Source organism: Gossypium hirsutum, chromosome D01 (genome assembly GCF_007990345.1).
Source record: "Gossypium hirsutum isolate 1008001.06 chromosome D01, Gossypium_hirsutum_v2.1, whole genome shotgun sequence".
In the NCBI taxonomy this organism is placed as follows: Eukaryota; Viridiplantae; Streptophyta; class Magnoliopsida; order Malvales; family Malvaceae; genus Gossypium; species Gossypium hirsutum.
Window position 1 is genome coordinate 16,502,629 of NC_053437.1, and position 19,641 is coordinate 16,522,269.

Here is a 19,641-nt window from a genome sequence, read left to right on the forward strand (position 1 = left end):
TTTGTCATTGTTAATTTTATTACTATTTTAGAGGCATTTGATTGTTAAGTTGCACCTATCTTAATGTTATTTAAGTATATATACTTTTTTTTTATTTTCAAATTATTGAGAAACATTTATTTTAATGTTTTTAGTATTTTTATGTATTATATTTTTTTTAAATTATATAAAAAATAATATAACAAAATTAATACGGGTGGGTAAGGCCAGGCCCGTATTTTAATACTTTTTATTCGATCCGATTCGACAAAATTTTAAGTTCATTTTTTTAGTTGGGTCGAGTCAAGTCTAAGCTTAACAAATAGGCTTAAATTTTTTATTGAAACACAGGTCGACTGTCTTAAATATTGATGAGTCACACTTATCAGATGGGGATGCATTCTTCATTACCCCCATTGAATATCCTCCATCGCATCCCACCAAGACATTGCTTCACAAAACCAAAAAGTATGTGTTGACATATGGTATGGATTTGAAAGTATTTTTGTTTGATTTTTTTTTTAAAGTTAAATTTTGAATTTGGTAATTATTTTTACAGCATGTTTGGTTTGGAGAATAGGAATGCATTCCCCAAATCAGTGGGCCCACCACCAAACATTAGTTTGGTTGGCTGTAATGGTAATACAGCCCGAATCCATTCAGGTTCTATTACGGGAAAACGCTGAATAGGCATTCCCTTCCTTCACCGCTGAATAGCCAATCCATTCCACGGGAGTATTTTTTTTCCCTTTTCATTTTTTGCCCTCAGCTTCATCTTCTTCTTTCCTTTCCATCTCCGCGTTTCCCTTTTTTCCTTATTATTTCCCTTCCTTATTTCCCTTTTTCCCTTCATTACTGATGTTAAAATTCCGCTGGAAGAACCATAAAAAAGATACCAATATCAGCTTCAAGAATCAGAGGAGAGAAATTCAAGATTGCTCCTTTTTCTCTCTATAAATTAATTATTATTATCGAAAATGGCTATTTCCTCTGTTTATTTGTTAATCGACAATGAGCGATCAATCGAAGGAATTGCCTCTCATGGCTCCCCCACCGACACCAACCCCAACGAGATCGACCTCGAGGCCGGTCCAGCCGATCAAATTCAGTGTCGAATTTGCCTCGAAACCGACGGTATGTTCTACTTTTAAACCCTATTTCCTCAAATTTAACTTCCTTTTTTAAAGAAATTTTAAAAAATTGGTTTCATCGATTGTGCTATGAATCACGATCACTTTGCATATTTTAAGCCTTCCTCTCGAAAAAACTCTGGTCTGTTTTTTCCTTCAAAATCCAACTATGTACGTCACTCTAGTATAACGGGTTCAATTTTTTCGTTTGGCGACCGAACTGATTGGATTATTAAACAAAATTAGGGAAGATAAAAATAGCAATTTAATTATTTTCAATTCCCTTTTTTTTATTTTAAATAATTCCTTCGCAGTAAATTTTTTTGGTCATCCTACACAATAATGTTTAATAATTATGAAAAAAAGAAAACTTAATTTTTGTTGCTAAGGGTGTTGTTTGAAGGAACTTGTGCTAATAACTAGTTCAATGTGCAATTGTTTTCCTCAGGTAGAGATTTTATTGCTCCTTGCAAGTGCAAAGGAACATCAAAATATGTACATCGGGAATGTTTAGATCATTGGCGAGCTGTAAAGGTATAAACATTGATACCCTTTTTCTTCATTTTTGAACAGTGAACTTGGAATTCTTTATACTTTACTTGTACTATGGTTTCACTGGCGTCTGTAGGAGTGCTTTTCTTTACAGGTAAATTGTTTGTATGTTTATACAACATTTACAACAATCAATAAAACTTAAACAAGAATTAACCTATGTTACCTTCTTGAAGGCTACCTTTACCTAACAGTAGATAAGACAAAGTTGATTAAGTGCTTTGGATATTTTTGGACAAGGTGCATTTGATTAGGCGCTTGCTTGGTGTGCCTAGGCATACTTTTTGTTAAGGTGTTAGGCATTAAAAGAAGCAGTTTGGTTGAAGCTCTCTTCAATTTAATTTGTTTTGAACTTTTCTTTTCACTAGATGTACCTTTAAGAGTGAGAAAGGGATAACATCTAACTTATTAGATGTACCTTATTAGATGTTGAGAATGCGCTTGCGAAGTTCACATGGGCTAAAGAAGTTCATAAGAAGATGGTTAAGCTGAAAGAGGAAGGCAAACCGATGCCAAAGAACTTTGCTGAGGTAGGTTCACCACTGGTTTTTTTCAGTTATGTTTTTGCTGATCATATGTTGAATGATTAAAATGTATGAGCTAGTGTATTTATGCTTATTGCTCAATTTGTCTGATCTTAAATTCTCTAAGTTAATGTATTTTTGTCTTTTGGCTGCTGCTCGGTGAATATGATGTTGAATGTAGGATGAGCTATTTGAAAGATAAGTAAGATATTTGTCTAAGAAGGTAGGGGAGTTAGTTATGCTTATTATCTGAGTCAAAATGATGATTGTATATCTTGTTGTTCAAACTATAGTTTGAGTGTCTGATATATATGTTTGACACGGGTGTGTTATGTTCATTTTTTGTCCAATTTTTTTAATGTATTTGGAGGATTTTTAGAGGATTATCTCCCTATATTCATTCTGGTCCCAGACTTGCATCAAACATGGATGCATAAAGGAAAAGAAAGAGTCGAACTAACATAGAGTTACAGATGTTTGGTCTGCTGATCTGCGTTATGCTTTTTTGGTTCAATGCCAGATTGCTTAAAAGACTGAGATGTCTGCCTTCATTCATCTTCAGTTGCTGAAATTCGCATTTGAGTTCGGATGAATGTTTCTCCCACAGTTTAAAACATCAATGACAAGTATTAGTTTATGCATCTCTCTCTTTCTCCATTGGAAATGTCATTCGTTTTATTTTTTTTATCTTTTGCAGGTGCAAAAGCTAATGGGTTCAACACCATTGGATCTTGCCAAGTTTAATATGGTAAAGAGTGGAGAAATGAGCCGTAATGCTCCTTGTCCATGTGGTTCCAAGAAGAGATACAAAAGGTAATTTGGCACACTATTTCCCAGCGATCTGTGTTGCTGTGAGTAGCTCATAACCTGGACGCAGTGCTTAAGAGATTTTATGTCCTCAACCACGGAATGTTTTTCCAGTGCCAGTGTTGTTCCCTTCAAGTAGCACAATTTGTTTATCTTCTTTCATAAGAAGTTTCGCTTTGTGAGCTAGTTTCGTTTTGATACTTATATGTTGTTGGGGTCTACTTTAGTATCTAACTTTACAAATAGGTCTATTTTGACTATGAATTTATATTCCGTCCAAATTTAAAAATGTGAGATAATCTTAAAGTGTTATGTCAATAAAATTTTATATATTTCAAGTTCAAATATTAAAATATATCTAATTGTCAAGTTCAATTATTAAAGTGTTATGTCAATAAAATTTTATATATTTCAAGTTCAAAGATTAAAATATATCTAATTGTCAAGTTCAATTATTAAAGTGGACAAAAAATATACAAGTACTAAAATAAACTTAATTGTCAAGTTCAGGTCAAGAAGTACACTAAATCTTTGGGATAAATTTTAAAATTATACATGAAATTTAATTTAGGGTATGTTTGTTAATATTTGAATATTATATTTATGCAAAATATGTAAATGTCAAGTTATTTATTACTTCTAATTTTTTTTGTAGAATAATTAAATTATTTGATTTACTAATGATGTTTTAGCACATTAAATTTGTATTGCGGTTTAAAAATAATAAATGAGATTAAATATTTTTTTATATTATTATATATTATGATTTTAGTAAATTAATATAAGAATAATTATATTAAGAATTTTATTAAATTATATATATTTTAATTACAATATACCTAATAATAATTATGTTAATTTATATTTTATAGCATCATATATTATGATTTGGGTAAATTCATATAAGAATATTAATTATTAAGAATTTTATTAAATTATATATTTTAATTATAATATATTTAATAATAAATATGTTAATTTATATTTTATAGTATCATATATTATGATTTCAGTAAATTCATATAAGAATATTAATTATTAAGAATTTTATTAAATTATATTTTAATTATAATATATTTAATAATAATTATGTTTAAATATGATTAAATTATTTATTATTGATATTAATAATCTTATTAAAATTTAAATAACAATAACAATAATCATTTACCAAAACAAATTTATGCTAAGGGTATTCTAGTCATTTTAGTTTTTTCCATTATGCTATTACACCTCTATTCCATTCAACCAAACACAATAATACTATTACGCCTCTATTCTATTACATTCAACCAAACAATTGATTTGCTATTACACCTCTAATCCATTACACCTCTATCCCATTACGTCTCTATTCCATTATGCCTCTATTCCAATACAGCGAACCAAACGTGCTGTTAAGTTTGAACATTTTTCTGGTTCAAATTAGTTTATAAACTTAACTATTATTTTAATATTATAGTTTGAATTTTAGAGTTTTTAAAGAAAAAAATCCAAACTCTAATATGAAAATAATTATTGAGTTGAAGACTTAATTTGAAAAAAAATTAAATCCAAATATAAAAATAATTACCAAATTCAGAATTTAAAAGATAATTTAAACCTTAAGCTTCATATATAGTAGCATGTAAATGAATGATAACATACCAAACATCAAAATTCAGTATTTATACAATCGTTTGTTTGTTAATTTTACTTAGGGCAAAAGCATGTAACCCTTTTGGGTGTAAAATCTTATATAAATAAAAGATGGAAGTGAAAAAGTTTTGACGTACAATGAGGATATGAAGAGTTGGGACAAGGATTTAAGTAGTGGTGCCCAACCCAACCTAATCCTGTAAGATGCCATATCATAAGGATATTTATGTTGAAGAATATGAATATTATATATATATATAATAAGTGTAATATATGTTATTATTTATTATCATAATAGGTTAGTACAAATTAAAAGTGATCTAATTTAGTTAAAATTTATTAGACTTTAATTATTAAATAAAGTATGAATCAAATATGCGTAGATACTCTGCTAACTAATTTTTAATTGATGATAGATTAATTAAAAATTAGGGTGTTAAAGTTATATTTTAGGGTTATGGTCCCCAAATATAATAAGATAACTTTTTTAATATCCCATCTTTAGAAAAGAGAGGGAGCCACATTCTTTTCCAGATTACTTGTGTGCTAATTTGGAAGATCAAAATTCTAAGATCTGTAAATTTCAAGAAATTGATGAATTTAGATACGTTTCTGCTTTCGCATCTAATTTTGTTATTGATTTATTATTAATAATTTGACGTGACAAATCTTGATTGATTTATTAAATTTTATTTGATAGTTATTTTATAGTTCTAACAAACTCAATATCCAAATCTTGAATGCGATCCATTTTCTTTTTTCTTCTGAATATTAATCTAAATGAATAGCATGATTTTTCAAAACCCAGAGTGTGGAATTGGAAAATGGAGTCCTCAACGTGCCCTTTCGAGGTTTGTTAAGCCGCCATGATTTTCTTTAGCTATTTGTCAGGCCACTCATCATCATTCCTTGTCAGTATTCTCTCTTGACGGGTAAACCCAGGAAAAGCAAAAGGTAAAAGTATGGATAACAATTTAAGCAAATAAATAAATATATCATAGCTTTGCCAAGCTTTTCTTTTATTCCCACCACTCCAGTCCTGATATACTGGAAGTACTACAGTGTATAGACCCCTGTCTTTCCAGTATTCTTTATTCAGCAAAGATTTTCTTTTGGGTCCATGATTTTTGAAGGACTGATTGCACATGAAATTAAACAAGAAGAAAAGCACTCCATTATTGAATCATTACCACCAAACTTCAACAATGAAACAAGAGGTTATCTTATCAGCACAGCCAACACTAACAACAGACTCGGAAAAGAGAATAAAAAAGCTGCCTCTTTTTGGTGTTCTTTCCCTTGCTACTTTTACAGAGTGAGCATATGACAATGAAATTACCATCCCCAGCACTTGCTACTCATCCGCAGGGTAAACCTAGCCAGTTGAATACTTACATTTGCAGAAAAATCATATAAAATTAGAAAAGAGAAATTAACAAGCAATTTCAGTTTGCAAAGAAGAGTTGAGCTCCAATTGTTCAGCCTCCCAACTTGCCTTAGCAACAACTCCGTCATGCATTGGCACGTATTCCTATCCCAACAAAAAAGAACATTATCCCAAATTCTTGGAGCAGAAATATTAGAATTTATGCTACAAGGAAACATTGAAAACCCACCTCAAGTTTTTGGACAAGTTCTGTTGCGGTGGGAGCAGAGACGACGATATGACGTTGTGGTGGTTTAATAAAGCCATCATCCACGGCTTTGTCCAAGAAGGTAAGCAGATAATTATAATAGCCATCCACGTTAATCAACCCGACCTGAGGTCATGATATGAAAAAAAAAGAGAGTTAATTGGTTATTTGAAAAACTGTTACAAGTCAAGAGATTCATCATCATGATGAGACATGAAATGGCTTTTACAGGTTTGTCGTGGATTCCTAGCTGGGCCCATGTTATGACTTCTAATAACTCTTCAAGGGTTCCATATCCACCTGTTAAGTGATTAATAAAATTACATAGGCAATAGGCATAGTAATAATAATATAATTAGGTTTTCATGAGAGAGACCTGGTAAGGCGATGAAACAGTCAGAATGGCGTGCCATTTCAGCTTTCCTTTGGTGCATGTCCGTGACAGGTTTGACCTCTCCTACCGTTTCCCCTGTTATCTGCTTAACCAAAACAAATCCATATTTATGCATCATTTCCCAAAGGGACTTAACCAATACAGGAGAGGGTGTAGAGATCACCACCTCTTTGCTCATCAGAGTTTTGGGGATAATTCTGCGGATAAAATAAAAGAAAATCAACAAATGAATCCAGTAAGTGAAGAAGAAATTAATTAGTCAATATATGCATGTACTGGGTTTGGTACCCTAAAACATGACCACCACCTCGATGGACTTCCTGAGAAACCAAACCCATTAACCCCACACTTCCTCCACCATAAACAAGATCCAACCTCCTAGAGACCTTGAGCCAAGAAATTAAAGGAGGTTTAGTACGTTTTTTAAACAAAACAGAGACAGAAATTAAGAAGGCGGCATTGAAGAATGGAATAATACCAGTTCTTTTCCAAGCTCAAGTGCAGCATCACGGTAGCAGTTTCGCTTACCGGAGCTGCTTCCACAAAACACACAAACCCTTTTGAACCTGCTGGATTTCACTGCTTTATTCTCCTCCATCTCTCCTCTTTTTTTTCCCGGCTTTGGGTGTGTATTATTCCTATATGATGGTTTAACTGAAAGGGAAAAGCTATGGAGTATTTACAAAGATTCTTGGGGGCATATCAAAAGGAGGACCCAGTACCAAAAGAGGAATATGGAACTACACCATTTATAGCATCTCCCCACAAGTTGTAGTAGTAATGGTTTCGATAATAATCTTGTTACCCGTGGAATCCTGTCGTGCCACGTGAGTATCAAACCCCGAATGTTTTGCTTTACCAAATTCTCCGACAGGATACTCCTTTTTTCTCCCCCCCCCCTCCTCATCCATTGGTTACAACTTTTCCTTTTCAACTTTCAAGCCCAACACCAGAAGTAATAATAGCAAATAATTCAGTTCCAACAAATACCAAAGGGCAATGTAATGGCTATCTTATTTCATCGGCGCAGGGCAGGGCGCTAGCTATATAGATCAGTCCTGCTTGCCTTCGGGCATTGGTAAGTGTTCCCCTGTTCTCAGCACGGCATGCTTGGATCACCATTCCTTGTAAACAGAAAATGGACATCGCCCACTCTAATTACTAAAAAGTATGTCATTATTTTGTCCTAGCTATACAGTAAAGCCCTGCATGCATGTCAACAAATGTATAGGCTACCAGATTAACTACGTCTTTTCTTTATTTAATCTTACTGTACGGAGCCTAGATTTTGTGCCCTTTTTCAGCATTAATTTCGACTATGAATGCAAGAATAAGATTTTATTAACACAAATAATGTTAAGAAAAAAAAAGTTACGTAGTTTTTTAAAATTTGAGATTTAGTTCTAATACTTTTATTTTTATTTTCAAGAACTTAATTTCTCTACTTTTTATATTTTAAAATTCAAGTTCAACGGTTAAACATAGTTTTTTTGTTAAATTCAGGTTAATTATAAAGTCATTTTTTAATTATATGGCTATCAAGTGAGTATTTTTTTTAATTTGAAAATGTTACGCTAACAAATTAAAAAAAATAATAGTGTTAATAGTTGAACCTAAATTTTGGAATTTAAAAAGTAAAGAAACTAAATTCTTGGAAGTAAAAGTATAATAACTAAATTCTAAATTATCAAAAATACGAAGACTTATATATTTTAACAAAAAAGAAAACTTTCCTAAAAACATTTAATTTAGATTTTCTAAAAGTACCAATCAGTATTAATTTATTAAAAAATTAATTAATAATTTTTAAAAACCAAACTATATTACACCGAGTGAAAAAAATTACACAAAAATTTATTTGGAGAGAATATTCATTGAACTAGTTATAGGTGGAGTGATAAAATATTTGCATAATGCCAAGTTTAGACTGTTTGTGTATTTTACCAATTTGAATTTTATTCTTTTTTTTTGAGTTTAAATTGACCCTCAACTTTTTAAAAAATTAAAACTGATCATTAATCTTTCAAAAAGAGTGAAATTGTTTTTTCTTTAATTAAAGTACTGACTAAAATTTTAAATTATTAAACATAGCAGTTCATATGGCAATCCATATGTATTTCACGCTCTTTTTTTTTGAATTTTGATTTTTTAAATATTTTATAGATTTTAAATTATTTGTTGATGTGGCAAATATGACAAATAGTGCCCTGTTATCATTAAGTACACAAACTATCACACGAGTTGTCATGCCAATATTGTTAAACTTTTAATGTTTTAGTCAATATTTTTGTTTTAAAAAATATTTGACTCTTTTTGAAAAATTAATTGACAAATTTAACTCAAAAAAAAGAGAAGAAATTGACAAAAAAATATAAATATTAAGAATTAAATTTAGTGTTAATCTAAAATATTTTTATACAAAATTTGATGAATACCAGATTCGATAATTGGTCGTTTAATTTATATTTTTTATTTTTTTATTTAAAAGTTTTATACAAAGTATTAAAAGATAAAAAGAGGAGTAGAAAAATATTTATTATGGGTTGGATAAAAGGCTTTATAGTTATTTTTTAGTGAAATTAAATAAAAAGGAAGTGATGTAATAAACAGCAAAGGCTTAGATATGAGTTGAAATGTTTTAGGAAAATGATGGCAGTGGAGTCGCATTTGTCTATTATTAATGCCCTCTTGAGCCCTCTTTTTCAAGGCTCAGGCGTCATATACTTCCGTACTATCACTAAACAACATTTGCCACACGTGCATAAGAAAAGATTCGCTTGGTTATTCGTGCGCAAACTCCCCAATTTTTTATGAACAATTTTTAATATATAGATTGGCCCCTAATTTTCGTAATATTTCTCAAATTGGCCTCTAAGCTTTTTTAGATCACCTTGATCCTTCATGCTGGTATCCGTTACATAAATCAGTCTGTATTATTAACATGGTTAGTTTTATTAAGGCTTAATATATAGATTTGTCCCTAAACTTGACAATTTTTCTCACATTGACTCTTAAATTTTTTCTTTAGGATCATATTGGTCCCTAAGGTTAATATCTGTTACATAAATTGATCCCTACACTAACATAGTTTGTTTTTGAAGAATTTGTTGATCATCTTTAATCATTCTTCAAAAAGTTAAAAAAAAAACCTTAAACTTTTGAAAAAATATTTAATTTTTAAGAGATATTATAAATTATAAAAATTCAAAAAATGAATATATAAAAAATAAAAAAAATTAAGTTAAAATTTAACCTTTAAAAGCTTGCTCTTCAAATATTCAACTTTTTAAAAATAAAATCTAAAAATATATAACAAATAAAATTAAAAAAATATACAAAAAAGATAGTCAAATTTTTTAGAAATTTACAAAAGAATTAAAAAAATGAAAAATTGATTAGCCGTTGATCGAAGTTAACCGAATTTGACCAGCATTGAGTGATGCTGACAGGGAGTTGACCAACTCCAACCGGTCAATTTTTGTTCCTTTAATGTTTAAAATATCTTTTAATTTTTTAAAATTATATATTTTTTAATTTCTTGTAATTTACTAAAAATTTAACCAATTTTTTTATTTTGTAAACATATTTATTTTTTAAAATTTTTAACTAAATTTGTTATTTTATTTTCAATTTATATATATTCTTTATATTTATTTCAATTTTATATTTTATATTTTCAATTTATATATATACATTAATTTTTTTGAAGTTTTATGATTTATATATTTCTTATATTTTTTAACAAAATTAAAAAAATAAAAATTTTAAGGTTTTTTTTTTCTAAATTTAGGACTGTTTAAAATGAATTCACATGTCAGCCCCATGCTTGTCCACATCAACAAAATCTTGGAAAAACAAGCGGTGTTAGTGTAGAGACCAATCTGTGTAACATATACTATCTTTAGGGACCAATATGATCCAAAAAAAGAAATTTAGGGGTCAATGTATAAAATGTTGTCTAATTCAAGGACTAATTTATATATTAAGCCTAAAAAACAATATAACCTCATTTATAAATTTTTATTATTATTTTAGAATCAGAATAATTGTTTTTATTTTATATTCTTTATCATTTGAAATAGTATTTAATAACGATTTTTATCGTTTAATTATTTTTAAAATATATTTTTATCGTAACCAATGTATCCACGGTTAACAGTAGTGACTAATTCTCTCGTCACTCGTACGCTCTAAAAAGATAAACAATTGAACACAAGATATACTTCATTCTCATAAGTGAAAATAGAACCCCGATCGCAAAATTAAGATCATAATATATATATATATATTATAAATTCCATATAAATCAGTTTACTAGACTTGATAACATATGTTTCAAACATCATAACTTTTTATTTTTAAGCCCATAATAATTATATTTATCTGTGTTTTATTGAGTTTAGTGTTGGCCGAGTGCAGTTATTAAACTACTATCTCTTTTTTTACATAACAAAATTAATTTTGTCATTTTAATGAATTTTTATATAAAATTGTGGTTGTATTACAAAAATTCTCCGGGGCCGAAGAGAAAGGTTGCTGAAACGACATAGTTTGACAATGTATGGAAATTGAGGAATTTTTGTCCAACGATAAATTAGTTTGTTGGGTTGATGATTTCAACAATCGTAAAAGAATTCAACTACAAAAGTCTGTCCACATCTGATTTAGTTTTTCCATAATTGGATTCATGTTTTTTTTCCACTTCACATATATTCACGCGTATACATGTGGAAATACGATTGATAAAAGTAAATAAATTCTACATATTAAAACAAAAATATATTTGAATGGTAAATTTAAGATTTTATTAATTCAATTGATGTGAATTCATATCCCAACATATGCACATATTTATTGGTTTTTATTAAAATAATAATAAAAACTAATGTAACTTCTAATAATGTTATTTATTTTAATTATAAAAAGATTTTTTCATAATTTTCTTAACTAAGTTAGTATCTTTGATTTACATAAAAAACCTTCAATCGTTCAATAAATATTAATATATACATTATTCTAGATCGATATGACAAAGATATCGAATCGATCAAAATTTTATATGCATGACAAGTACAATTACATCAATAAATTCAAATATTGGATAGTTAGAATATCTATAAGAATGGTATAAAATGACTTTAGTTTTACGCCCATATAAATAGAATTATATTATATCAAATATAAATTCAATTTTCACATAATTTGTGATCTATTGTAAGAAATAATAAATAAGCTAAATCACAAGAAAATTTGACTCAACTTATATATCATACTCTCATTTTGTTTGGTTCGACCCACATAAGCAACGAACAAGTAAAATAGGGAAGATCAAACATACAAATATTTACATGGAAAAGTCCTCTGAAAAGGAGAAAAACCACGAGTAAATCAACAATAGTAAAATATGGATAAAATAAACCTAAATGTACTAAACGTATATTACCCAAACCCCAAAAATAAAACATTAACTCGGGAACAAAATTCTCTCCATAGTTATCACGGAACTCTCACCAAAACTCATATGGATTCTATCTTGTCTCCCTCAAGAAAAGCCTTTGTTAATTGACATATTAAAACAGTGATACAATGCCCCTTTAAATAGGCTAAAACTAGAGTTCTAATATGATTATAATATTTTTAGAATAATCAGAGTTTAATTAGAGAATAAATAGTAAAGTTTAAGTAGGAGAAGAAAAACCTGATTGAATTTGGAAACACGTCGCCACATCATTTTCTTCTTGTCGGGACATCGTCTATCGCGTCATCGTAATATCGTCTTATAAATATGAGTCACACCCCCACACATTTGTAAAAGATTAAAGAATTGAATTTAATACTAGGTATTATAATTTGGAAAGATTAAAATAATAGTGAACTTTAACAATATGGAATGGATGTATGAAGAAGAAAAATCATGAATGGCCGTCCATATCGAATTTTGAAATGTCCAACAAATCTTCCATGATTTCTCTTCTGAATTTATCTTATTTTCGACCAACTTAATAATGTTCATTTTTTTCTTTTAACCTAATAAAGCGGTAGATTTTTTTTTCTTTTTCACTCAGGAATATTGGAATTAGTTTATTTAAGAAAATAAATATGTGGAGGAGCCTAAACGCCCTTTTTCTCACTCTGATCAGCATCTAAAGGTGGTGGGTGGGGAAAAGTTGTTTAAAAATAAGCTTTTTGGTCGGTAATGGGGTGCTCTGAATAAGTGACAAGTCATGGCCGTAGATAAAAAGTAAGGCTGGAGTTTGATCACCGCAGCAGGCAACCGTCTTTTATGGCCGCCTATAATCCCTACCTTTCTCTCTTAACTTTCTAATCATAGTTAGTTTATTATATATCATGCTCATTTGCTCTTTTTAGGAAAATGATAAATTTCCTATTTTAATCGCTCAAATTTTAAATTATATTAATTAAATTTTAATTTTAATCCCTACATTACACTCTGACATTCAATTTTATATTTTAATTTTTTGATATTATTTTGGTACTTCAAATTTTTACAATATCATTGATTAGTTCAAATAATTTGTTTTAATTAAAATGTTGATATAACTTTTAAGGTTCTTAATAGTATTAAAATTATTTGTTAAATTCAAATCTATTGTAATGACATTATTTCGTTACATGGCTATTAATTGATTTTTTTAAAATTTTAAAATGTTACACCAATGAATTTAATAGAAGAATTCAACAGTTTTAAAAATTGGATTTGAATCGTTTAAATTTGAAAAATAAAGGGACTAAATTTCTAAAAATAAAAGTACAAATACTAAATTTCAAATATACTAAGAGTATAGAGACTTGAAGTATATTTTAGTATTGTAACACCCTTAACTCGTCTCTGTCGCCAGATTAGAGTTATGGAGTATTACATTACAATTCAGAACATATAAATGCAAATAGAAACGATTATACAAATTATCTTATATCATTCAATAAGTCATATAAATCAAGGTAAAAATACATTTATGGACCTTAAACCGAGCCTACGGGGATCTAAAAAATTTTAAAAACAATTAGGAGTCATTTTGAAACAAAACAGAAAAATTTGAAAAATTTGAAAATTTTTGAAAACAATGGTCACACAACCATATGGCCAGGTCGTGTAATAGAGCCTAGACCATATGGCTCAGAACATGGCTGTTTGGATACTCCACAAGCCCATGTGGCTACTTCACACGCCCGTGTACGCAGACTGTGTAACTAACTGTGCTCGTGTTAAATAAGGTGACACAGTCTTGTGGCCAGACCATGTAACTCTCTGTGCCTGTGTGGACCAACCTGCACTGAAAACAAATAAAACATATGGCCATGTGACAGCTCGTGTCCCAAGCCGTTTGTACCTTAAAAAGTTTGCAAAACAAGGCATATTTTCATCCAAAACTTAGGGTTTGTTTGATTGCCGGTAAAATATTTTCCGTAAAATGATTTCGGGAAAATGTTTTACTTTTCTGTAAAATGATTTACTGAAAAATATTTTCTGGTGTTTGATTGAATCTGTGTAAAATATTTTCGGCTGTTTGGCAGATTTCCTGGAAATATTTTTCGAAAAAATTGTTTTTACATATATTGATATGTATTAATAAATTTTTATATTTTAAATTATTTTTACATATATTGCAATGATTTATTTATAATAATACTCAATTATTAAGCTACAATATTAATCATTATAAATTGAAAAAAATTAATATCAAATAAATTATTTGTAATTGTGTTAAAAAAACAAGTATTGAATAATTAAAAAAACAAGTTACTGGAAAATCGATAAACAGAAGCAATTTTCTACCGGAAATGAAGGAAGGAATGAAGGAGGCGATAGAGAGGAGAGCACGGAAAATGTCTTACGGAAATTGAAAGGGTAAGACATTTTCCCTAAAATGTAACCCATTTTCCCTTGTTTTGGAGTTCATTTTCCAAATGGAAAATGTTTTCCGCCAATCAAACGCTGGAAAAGTTGGAAATGATTTTCCGGAAAATCAATTCCTTCAACCAAACAGACCCTTAAGTACCAAGCCAAATCAAAACTAACCAATTTCATGACTTAAAAACACATTTAACAAACCTAAAATATGCCAAAATATTCATCATAAGTGCCTAACCAATGTGTCCTCATTGACACCACAATTCAAACACCTAAACAAAACTACATTCATCTATCACAAATTCACTCATCAATTTATCCATTTAAACATTAATTACCAAATTAATATGAGTTATGCCATATATAACCAAAAGATCAAACTTGCAATATAGTTATCAGCACTAAACTTGTATAAGGATCCATTACAATACAAGGTACCAAAACATGTCCATATTTTTACAAAACAAACACCCTATTTACATGCCATGATTAATCATAGATTGAGACTTCAAAAACTACCGAAAAGTGACAAAAGTAGGTGTATGCTCCAGTGACCGACCAACACGATCCAATAGTTCAAGATCTATAGAGAAATAATATCCAAAGTAAGTATAATAAATACTTAATAAGTTACCACAAATTAATTCCTTACTTAATTTATTCATTAAGTAGATAAAAGAAAATAATCAATTGAACTTCAACCTTGTTTCAACGTGGTTCGAAAATTCAAAGTCAGTAACATTTAAACATACGGATATTCAGAATTCATAACTTCTTATACTTCGTTGGAACAAATCCGTATCAGATAACTTTTATTATTACGATGGATCTTTGTAAAAGTACTTAATACGTAAGTCCAAAAACATATAATGCTCATAAGAGCTAATCAGATACAAATTAGTTGCATCAGGTTACCCTTTTAGGTTAAACCAATGACAGCACAAGTAAACTAGCTTGGCCAAAGCTAGGTAAACATATTAAACGACAACGAATAACTAATTCAGGCTAAATCCGAGTCTCATGTTAACTCGAGTCCACAACACATGCAAGAGCTAGGTCCAGAACATATATTCAAACAGAATTCTCACGTATGAAACTTTTACTCGATCCATCAAAATCTTTTTAGAAAATTTATTTCTACTCATAAATCAAATTATTCACTATAATGACAACTCAATATGTATATAGGTACAATTAATAAAATTAATATAAATTATAACTAAAACATCAGTAGAAACTTACTTGTTAAATGATTTAGCTATCTCAGACTAATCAATAATTTTCCTTTTTCCTCGTACGTTGTCCACACGTTGAAATTCTTAATCTGGAATATAATTTAGTTCAATTAAATCCATTCAAACCTTATAAATACTCAATTTATACATTTAAGTCCTTCTAACCACAATTACAAATTTTACCCTTAAACTTTCACCTTTATACAATTTAGTCATTGATTCAAAAATATACCAAAATAAACATAATCATGCTTAAATCAAATTAGCCAATTCTTCTACTCCCCAAAATAGCCCACACATTACTCTTTTTCACAAATTTACCTTGAATTTTGCAACTTTATGAATTTAATCCTTAAATATCAAAATCAATAAAATCTACTTTACAAACTATCAATACTTAACTACAAACTCACAAAAGCCAACACCAAACTTCAAATTACTCATGAATTTAACAATGGCACAAGACAAAATCTCAAAAACATAAAAATTACTAAAAAAATAAAACTAAAATCACTTACATGCAAGCTCTTTAAGAGACTGAATGCTCAAGCCCTAACCATGGTGAATTCCTTCTCTAATTTCGGCAAACACAAGCAAAAATGTTGATAGTTTATTTTTTTTCTTTCATTTGTTAATGCTTAAATTTCTTATTTACTTATTCACCCTTAAATAACATATTAATCTAACAATTTTAAAGCCCATAACCGTCCATACGAAACTATTATGGTCAAATTACTAATTAAAGACCTCAAAACAAGTTTCTAAAACTATTAAACCCATTTTATAAATAGCAAACAACTTTATCATTTTTAGGACTTAGTCTTTTTTACTTAATTACTCAATTAAATTTCAAAATTTCTAAATAAAACTTTAATAAGACACTATAGAAATTCTATAAGTATTCAATAAATAATAATTCACTGACTTACTAGCTGAAATTGTGGTCCCGAAACCACCGTTTCTGACACCACTGAAAAATATGATGTTACAAGTATTCAAATATTTACTCTAAAATTTGACTCAAAATATAATTGATAATTAATAATTACGGTAATGCGAAACATGTAGGATCCAATTTTCAAGCTTGGGAAATCAGTAGACTTGCAACGACTTTTTGGATGGGATACTGACATTTCTAGGTTGAGATGTCTTCATGGCGTTTAAAGACCTAAAACCCAAACCCAATATGATTTAAACTCAAATTGAAAGCCTGAAATTCGTAATTCCCATCATAATCCCGTTCAAAAATTCTGCTCACATAGTCTTCACTAAAACGGTCATAACTTTAGCTCCCAAACTCAAAATTGTGTGATTCAAAATGCGTTTCGAAGCCAAGAGATAGATCTTCAAATGCCATGCAGACATCTTAACCCAGAAATGCCAGGATCCAATCCAAAAAGTCGTCGCAAGTCTACTGATTTCCCAAACTTGAAAATTGGCAGCTTTAGTGATTGGAATTTAATAAATTTCACCCCATTCGTGCATGTATCATTCTCCCTTTCCTTGAAAAGATTTGTCCTCAAATCTTATCTTCGATCGAATTTTGATTTGATTTGCTTAGCCTTTGACATTATTGTTTGGCCTTGAGGTGGTGTGAGCCCATCACATTCATAGGTTTGAAATTTTGCCTTAAGACTCTCATCATTCCCCCTTTCCTTAAGAAGATTCGTCCCCGAATCTTTAACTACACAGAAAGAAAATGGATTAGAATAAATAAAAATAAAATGAATAAAGTACTTACCTAAGATTTCTTGTGCCCCAAAACTATCTCCAAGATCATAGATATGATTTTGATATCCCAAATTAGCATGGATCAAGTATCTCTCCTTCAAAAACAACCATCAACACTAGACAAAGAAATATTAGGCACACGAGTGTTCAAGTAAAAAATAACTAGTAAATTTCTTTGAATATGCATAATCATCCATAAGAATTTCCAACGATGAGTCAATAATTTCACATAATTATAAAAATCAAGTAGTTTAATATTATTATGTAAAAATTCATATTTAGAGTTTAAGGTAGAAAATTTTGTTGCAAGATCAAATGCATGAGGTTCTTTAATAAACCCGTCGAATGCAACAAAAATAAACTTTAAATACCTAGATAAACCCATATAATCAATTAAACTTTCAAACCATTGTTTATTGAAACTTGACCAACGAGAAAACATGTCGTAAGGAAAAATAAAATCAACAACATACTTATCAAAAACATTCAAGGTATGCCTACATATTTCAATTTCTGATGTATAATTACTTTTCTTACCTTCTAGCACCAGTGAAGAATTATCAATGTTTAACTTACCTCTTTCCCACAAGTAAAATCGTCTATCGATGGTAAAATAATATAATTGAAAGTCCGTCAATGGATCCTTGAAATCATGTAACAAGGAAACCCCACTAAACAAATTTGAGTTAGAATTAGTTAAATCATAATCATTCCTCACTTTTGTATGGGTATTTTCTTGCTTTTCATTTCATTTTTCCACTTGAGAACTTTCCAATTTTACCTCATATAGATTTTCACTCACCAAATTTGGACATTAAGTAGACTTTTATCACTCAAGGTCTCTTTTCTCTCTGTCTTTTCACCTAATTTTTCCTCACTTTCTATATCCCCGCACAAGTATTATGAATATTCAATTCAGTACAACCTATCTCAATAGGAGAACATGATGTTTCCATCTCATTTAACTCCATAAATTCGAGGAAAAAATTCTCATTATCATCTTTTTCTGGTTCACAAAGTTCGTTATCACAAATCTCTTTTCTACTAGATTAAGAGTCAACAAAAGGTATAAAGTCATACTTACTTTCGTCTCTAGTTGGATATTTAATTAGATATTGGAAACCTTTATAATAATTTTTTATCAACGAAAATCTCGTGTTGGCACAATCATGACTATAGTGCCCATGCCCTTTGCACGTAAAACATTCAATATCACGAGCTCTTTGTTGTTTTGGTGAAAATTTAGTAGAAGTGGGCTGTTTAGAAGATGTAGAAGAATGTTTTATAGGAGCCCCACTTTTCCACTCAAAAGGTTTAGTCTCATCACATCTTGAAAGTAGAATTAGAACTCGTACCTCTATAATATTGTGAAGCACTAAATAGATGAGACCGACGTTGTTGAAACTGCTGCTCAATCTTAATGGCCTTGTGTATCGTATCCTCAAGATCAATGTAGGTTTGAAGATTAAAAGCATTGGCTATTGAAACATTCAAGCCATCTATGAACTGCACCATGGTAGTCTCATCATCTTCTTGTACATTTTCTTTTTGCATAAGCATCTTCATCTCCTTAAAGTACTTATCAACATATCGATTACCTTGAACAAGGCATTGAAGTCTCGTTTTGACCTCTCCATAGTAATGAGAATGAACGTAATACTTTTGAATCACTTGCTTCAACTCGTCCCATGTTTCAATTATCCTTTCGTAGTTTATTTTACGATAAATTCCAAGTTGAATCCACCAACTCAATGCATAATATGAAAATCCAATGGTTGCCAATGAGACTTTTTCTTTTTTCTAGCATTTATAGTAATGAAACATAAGTTCAATTTTTGAGTCCCACTCACAATATGCTTCAGGATCGTACTTTCCTTGGAATGATAGAATATTAAACTTTGGTTTAGCTAAAAAATGTTGCCTACGGTCATTAGTAATCAAAGTCTCATCATTTGCACGAGAGACACGTCGAATATTATTTGCACGAAGACGAGGTTGATCAATCTTATCTCCCCAATTACGATTTCGATGCTCAATTTTTGTACGTAGACGTTCTAAATTTTTGTTGGTCGTGTCTAGAATAGTTTCACATTGCTAATCATAGTATTGCAAATCAGTAGGAAAGCATGAAAAGAACACAACAC

At 29.7% G+C, this 19,641-nt stretch overlaps 2 protein-coding genes across 6 annotated transcripts; one reads left to right on the forward strand and one right to left on the reverse strand.

Moving 5' to 3' along the window:
- Positions 1–369: 369 nt before the first annotated feature.
- On the forward strand, positions 370–3,345 carry LOC107922669 (protein translocase subunit SecA). 4 transcript variants are annotated; one of them, XM_041087201.1, is made up of 5 exons: positions 370–447; positions 539–1,113; positions 1,558–1,643; positions 2,088–2,191; positions 2,883–3,345. In XM_041087201.1, the coding sequence occupies exons 3-5, from the start codon at positions 1,616–1,618 to the stop codon at positions 3,000–3,002; spliced, it is 252 nt and encodes an 83-aa protein (XP_040943135.1). In that variant the 5' UTR covers positions 370–447; positions 539–1,113; positions 1,558–1,615; the 3' UTR covers positions 3,003–3,345. The 4 variants fall into 4 exon arrangements, 2 of the variants coding, with proteins under 2 accessions (XP_040943135.1, XP_016708290.1); XR_001691400.2 differs by lacking the exon at positions 370–447 and adding an exon at positions 2,706–2,811 and having other exon boundaries at positions 544–1,113; XR_001691399.2 differs by lacking the exon at positions 370–447 and having other exon boundaries at positions 544–1,113; positions 2,030–2,191.
- A 2,436-nt stretch (positions 3,346–5,781) lies between these two features.
- Positions 5,782–7,535, reverse strand: LOC107921435 (cytokinin riboside 5'-monophosphate phosphoribohydrolase LOG5). 2 transcript variants are annotated; one of them, XM_016851287.2, is made up of 7 exons: positions 7,137–7,535; positions 6,947–7,044; positions 6,825–6,855; positions 6,641–6,740; positions 6,494–6,543; positions 6,247–6,390; positions 5,782–6,161 (listed from the first exon to the last, which is right to left on the reverse strand). In XM_016851287.2, exons 1-7 carry the CDS (start codon positions 7,254–7,256, stop codon positions 6,063–6,065), a joined length of 642 nt encoding a protein of 213 aa, XP_016706776.1. In that variant the 5' UTR covers positions 7,257–7,535; the 3' UTR covers positions 5,782–6,062. The 2 variants fall into 2 exon arrangements, with proteins under 2 accessions (XP_016706776.1, XP_016706774.1); XM_016851285.2 differs by having other exon boundaries at positions 6,494–6,564; positions 7,137–7,420.
- Between the last annotated feature and the right edge of the window lie 12,106 nt (positions 7,536–19,641).

Bases quoted from the DNA above. Each gene is read 5' to 3' on its own strand.
- LOC107922669 (XM_016852801.2), top strand. From the start codon at position 957: ATGGCTATTTCCTCTGTTTATTTGTTAATCGACAATGAGCGATCAATC. The intron at 1,114-1,557 runs GTATGTTCTACT...TGTTTTCCTCAG, and splicing joins AATTTGCCTCGAAACCGACG to GTAGAGATTTTATTGCTCCT. The intron at 1,644-2,882 runs GTATAAACATTG...TATCTTTTGCAG, and splicing joins ATCATTGGCGAGCTGTAAAG to GTGCAAAAGCTAATGGGTTC.
- LOC107921435 (XM_016851285.2), bottom strand. From the start codon at position 7,256: ATGGAGGAGAATAAAGCAGTGAAATCCAGCAGGTTCAAAAGGGTTTGT. The intron at 6,856-6,946 runs GTACCAAACCCA...TTTTATCCGCAG, and splicing joins GGTGGTGGTCATGTTTTAGG to AATTATCCCCAAAACTCTGA. The intron at 6,162-6,246 runs GTGGGTTTTCAA...TTGTTGGGATAG, and splicing joins AACTTGTCCAAAAACTTGAG to GAATACGTGCCAATGCATGA.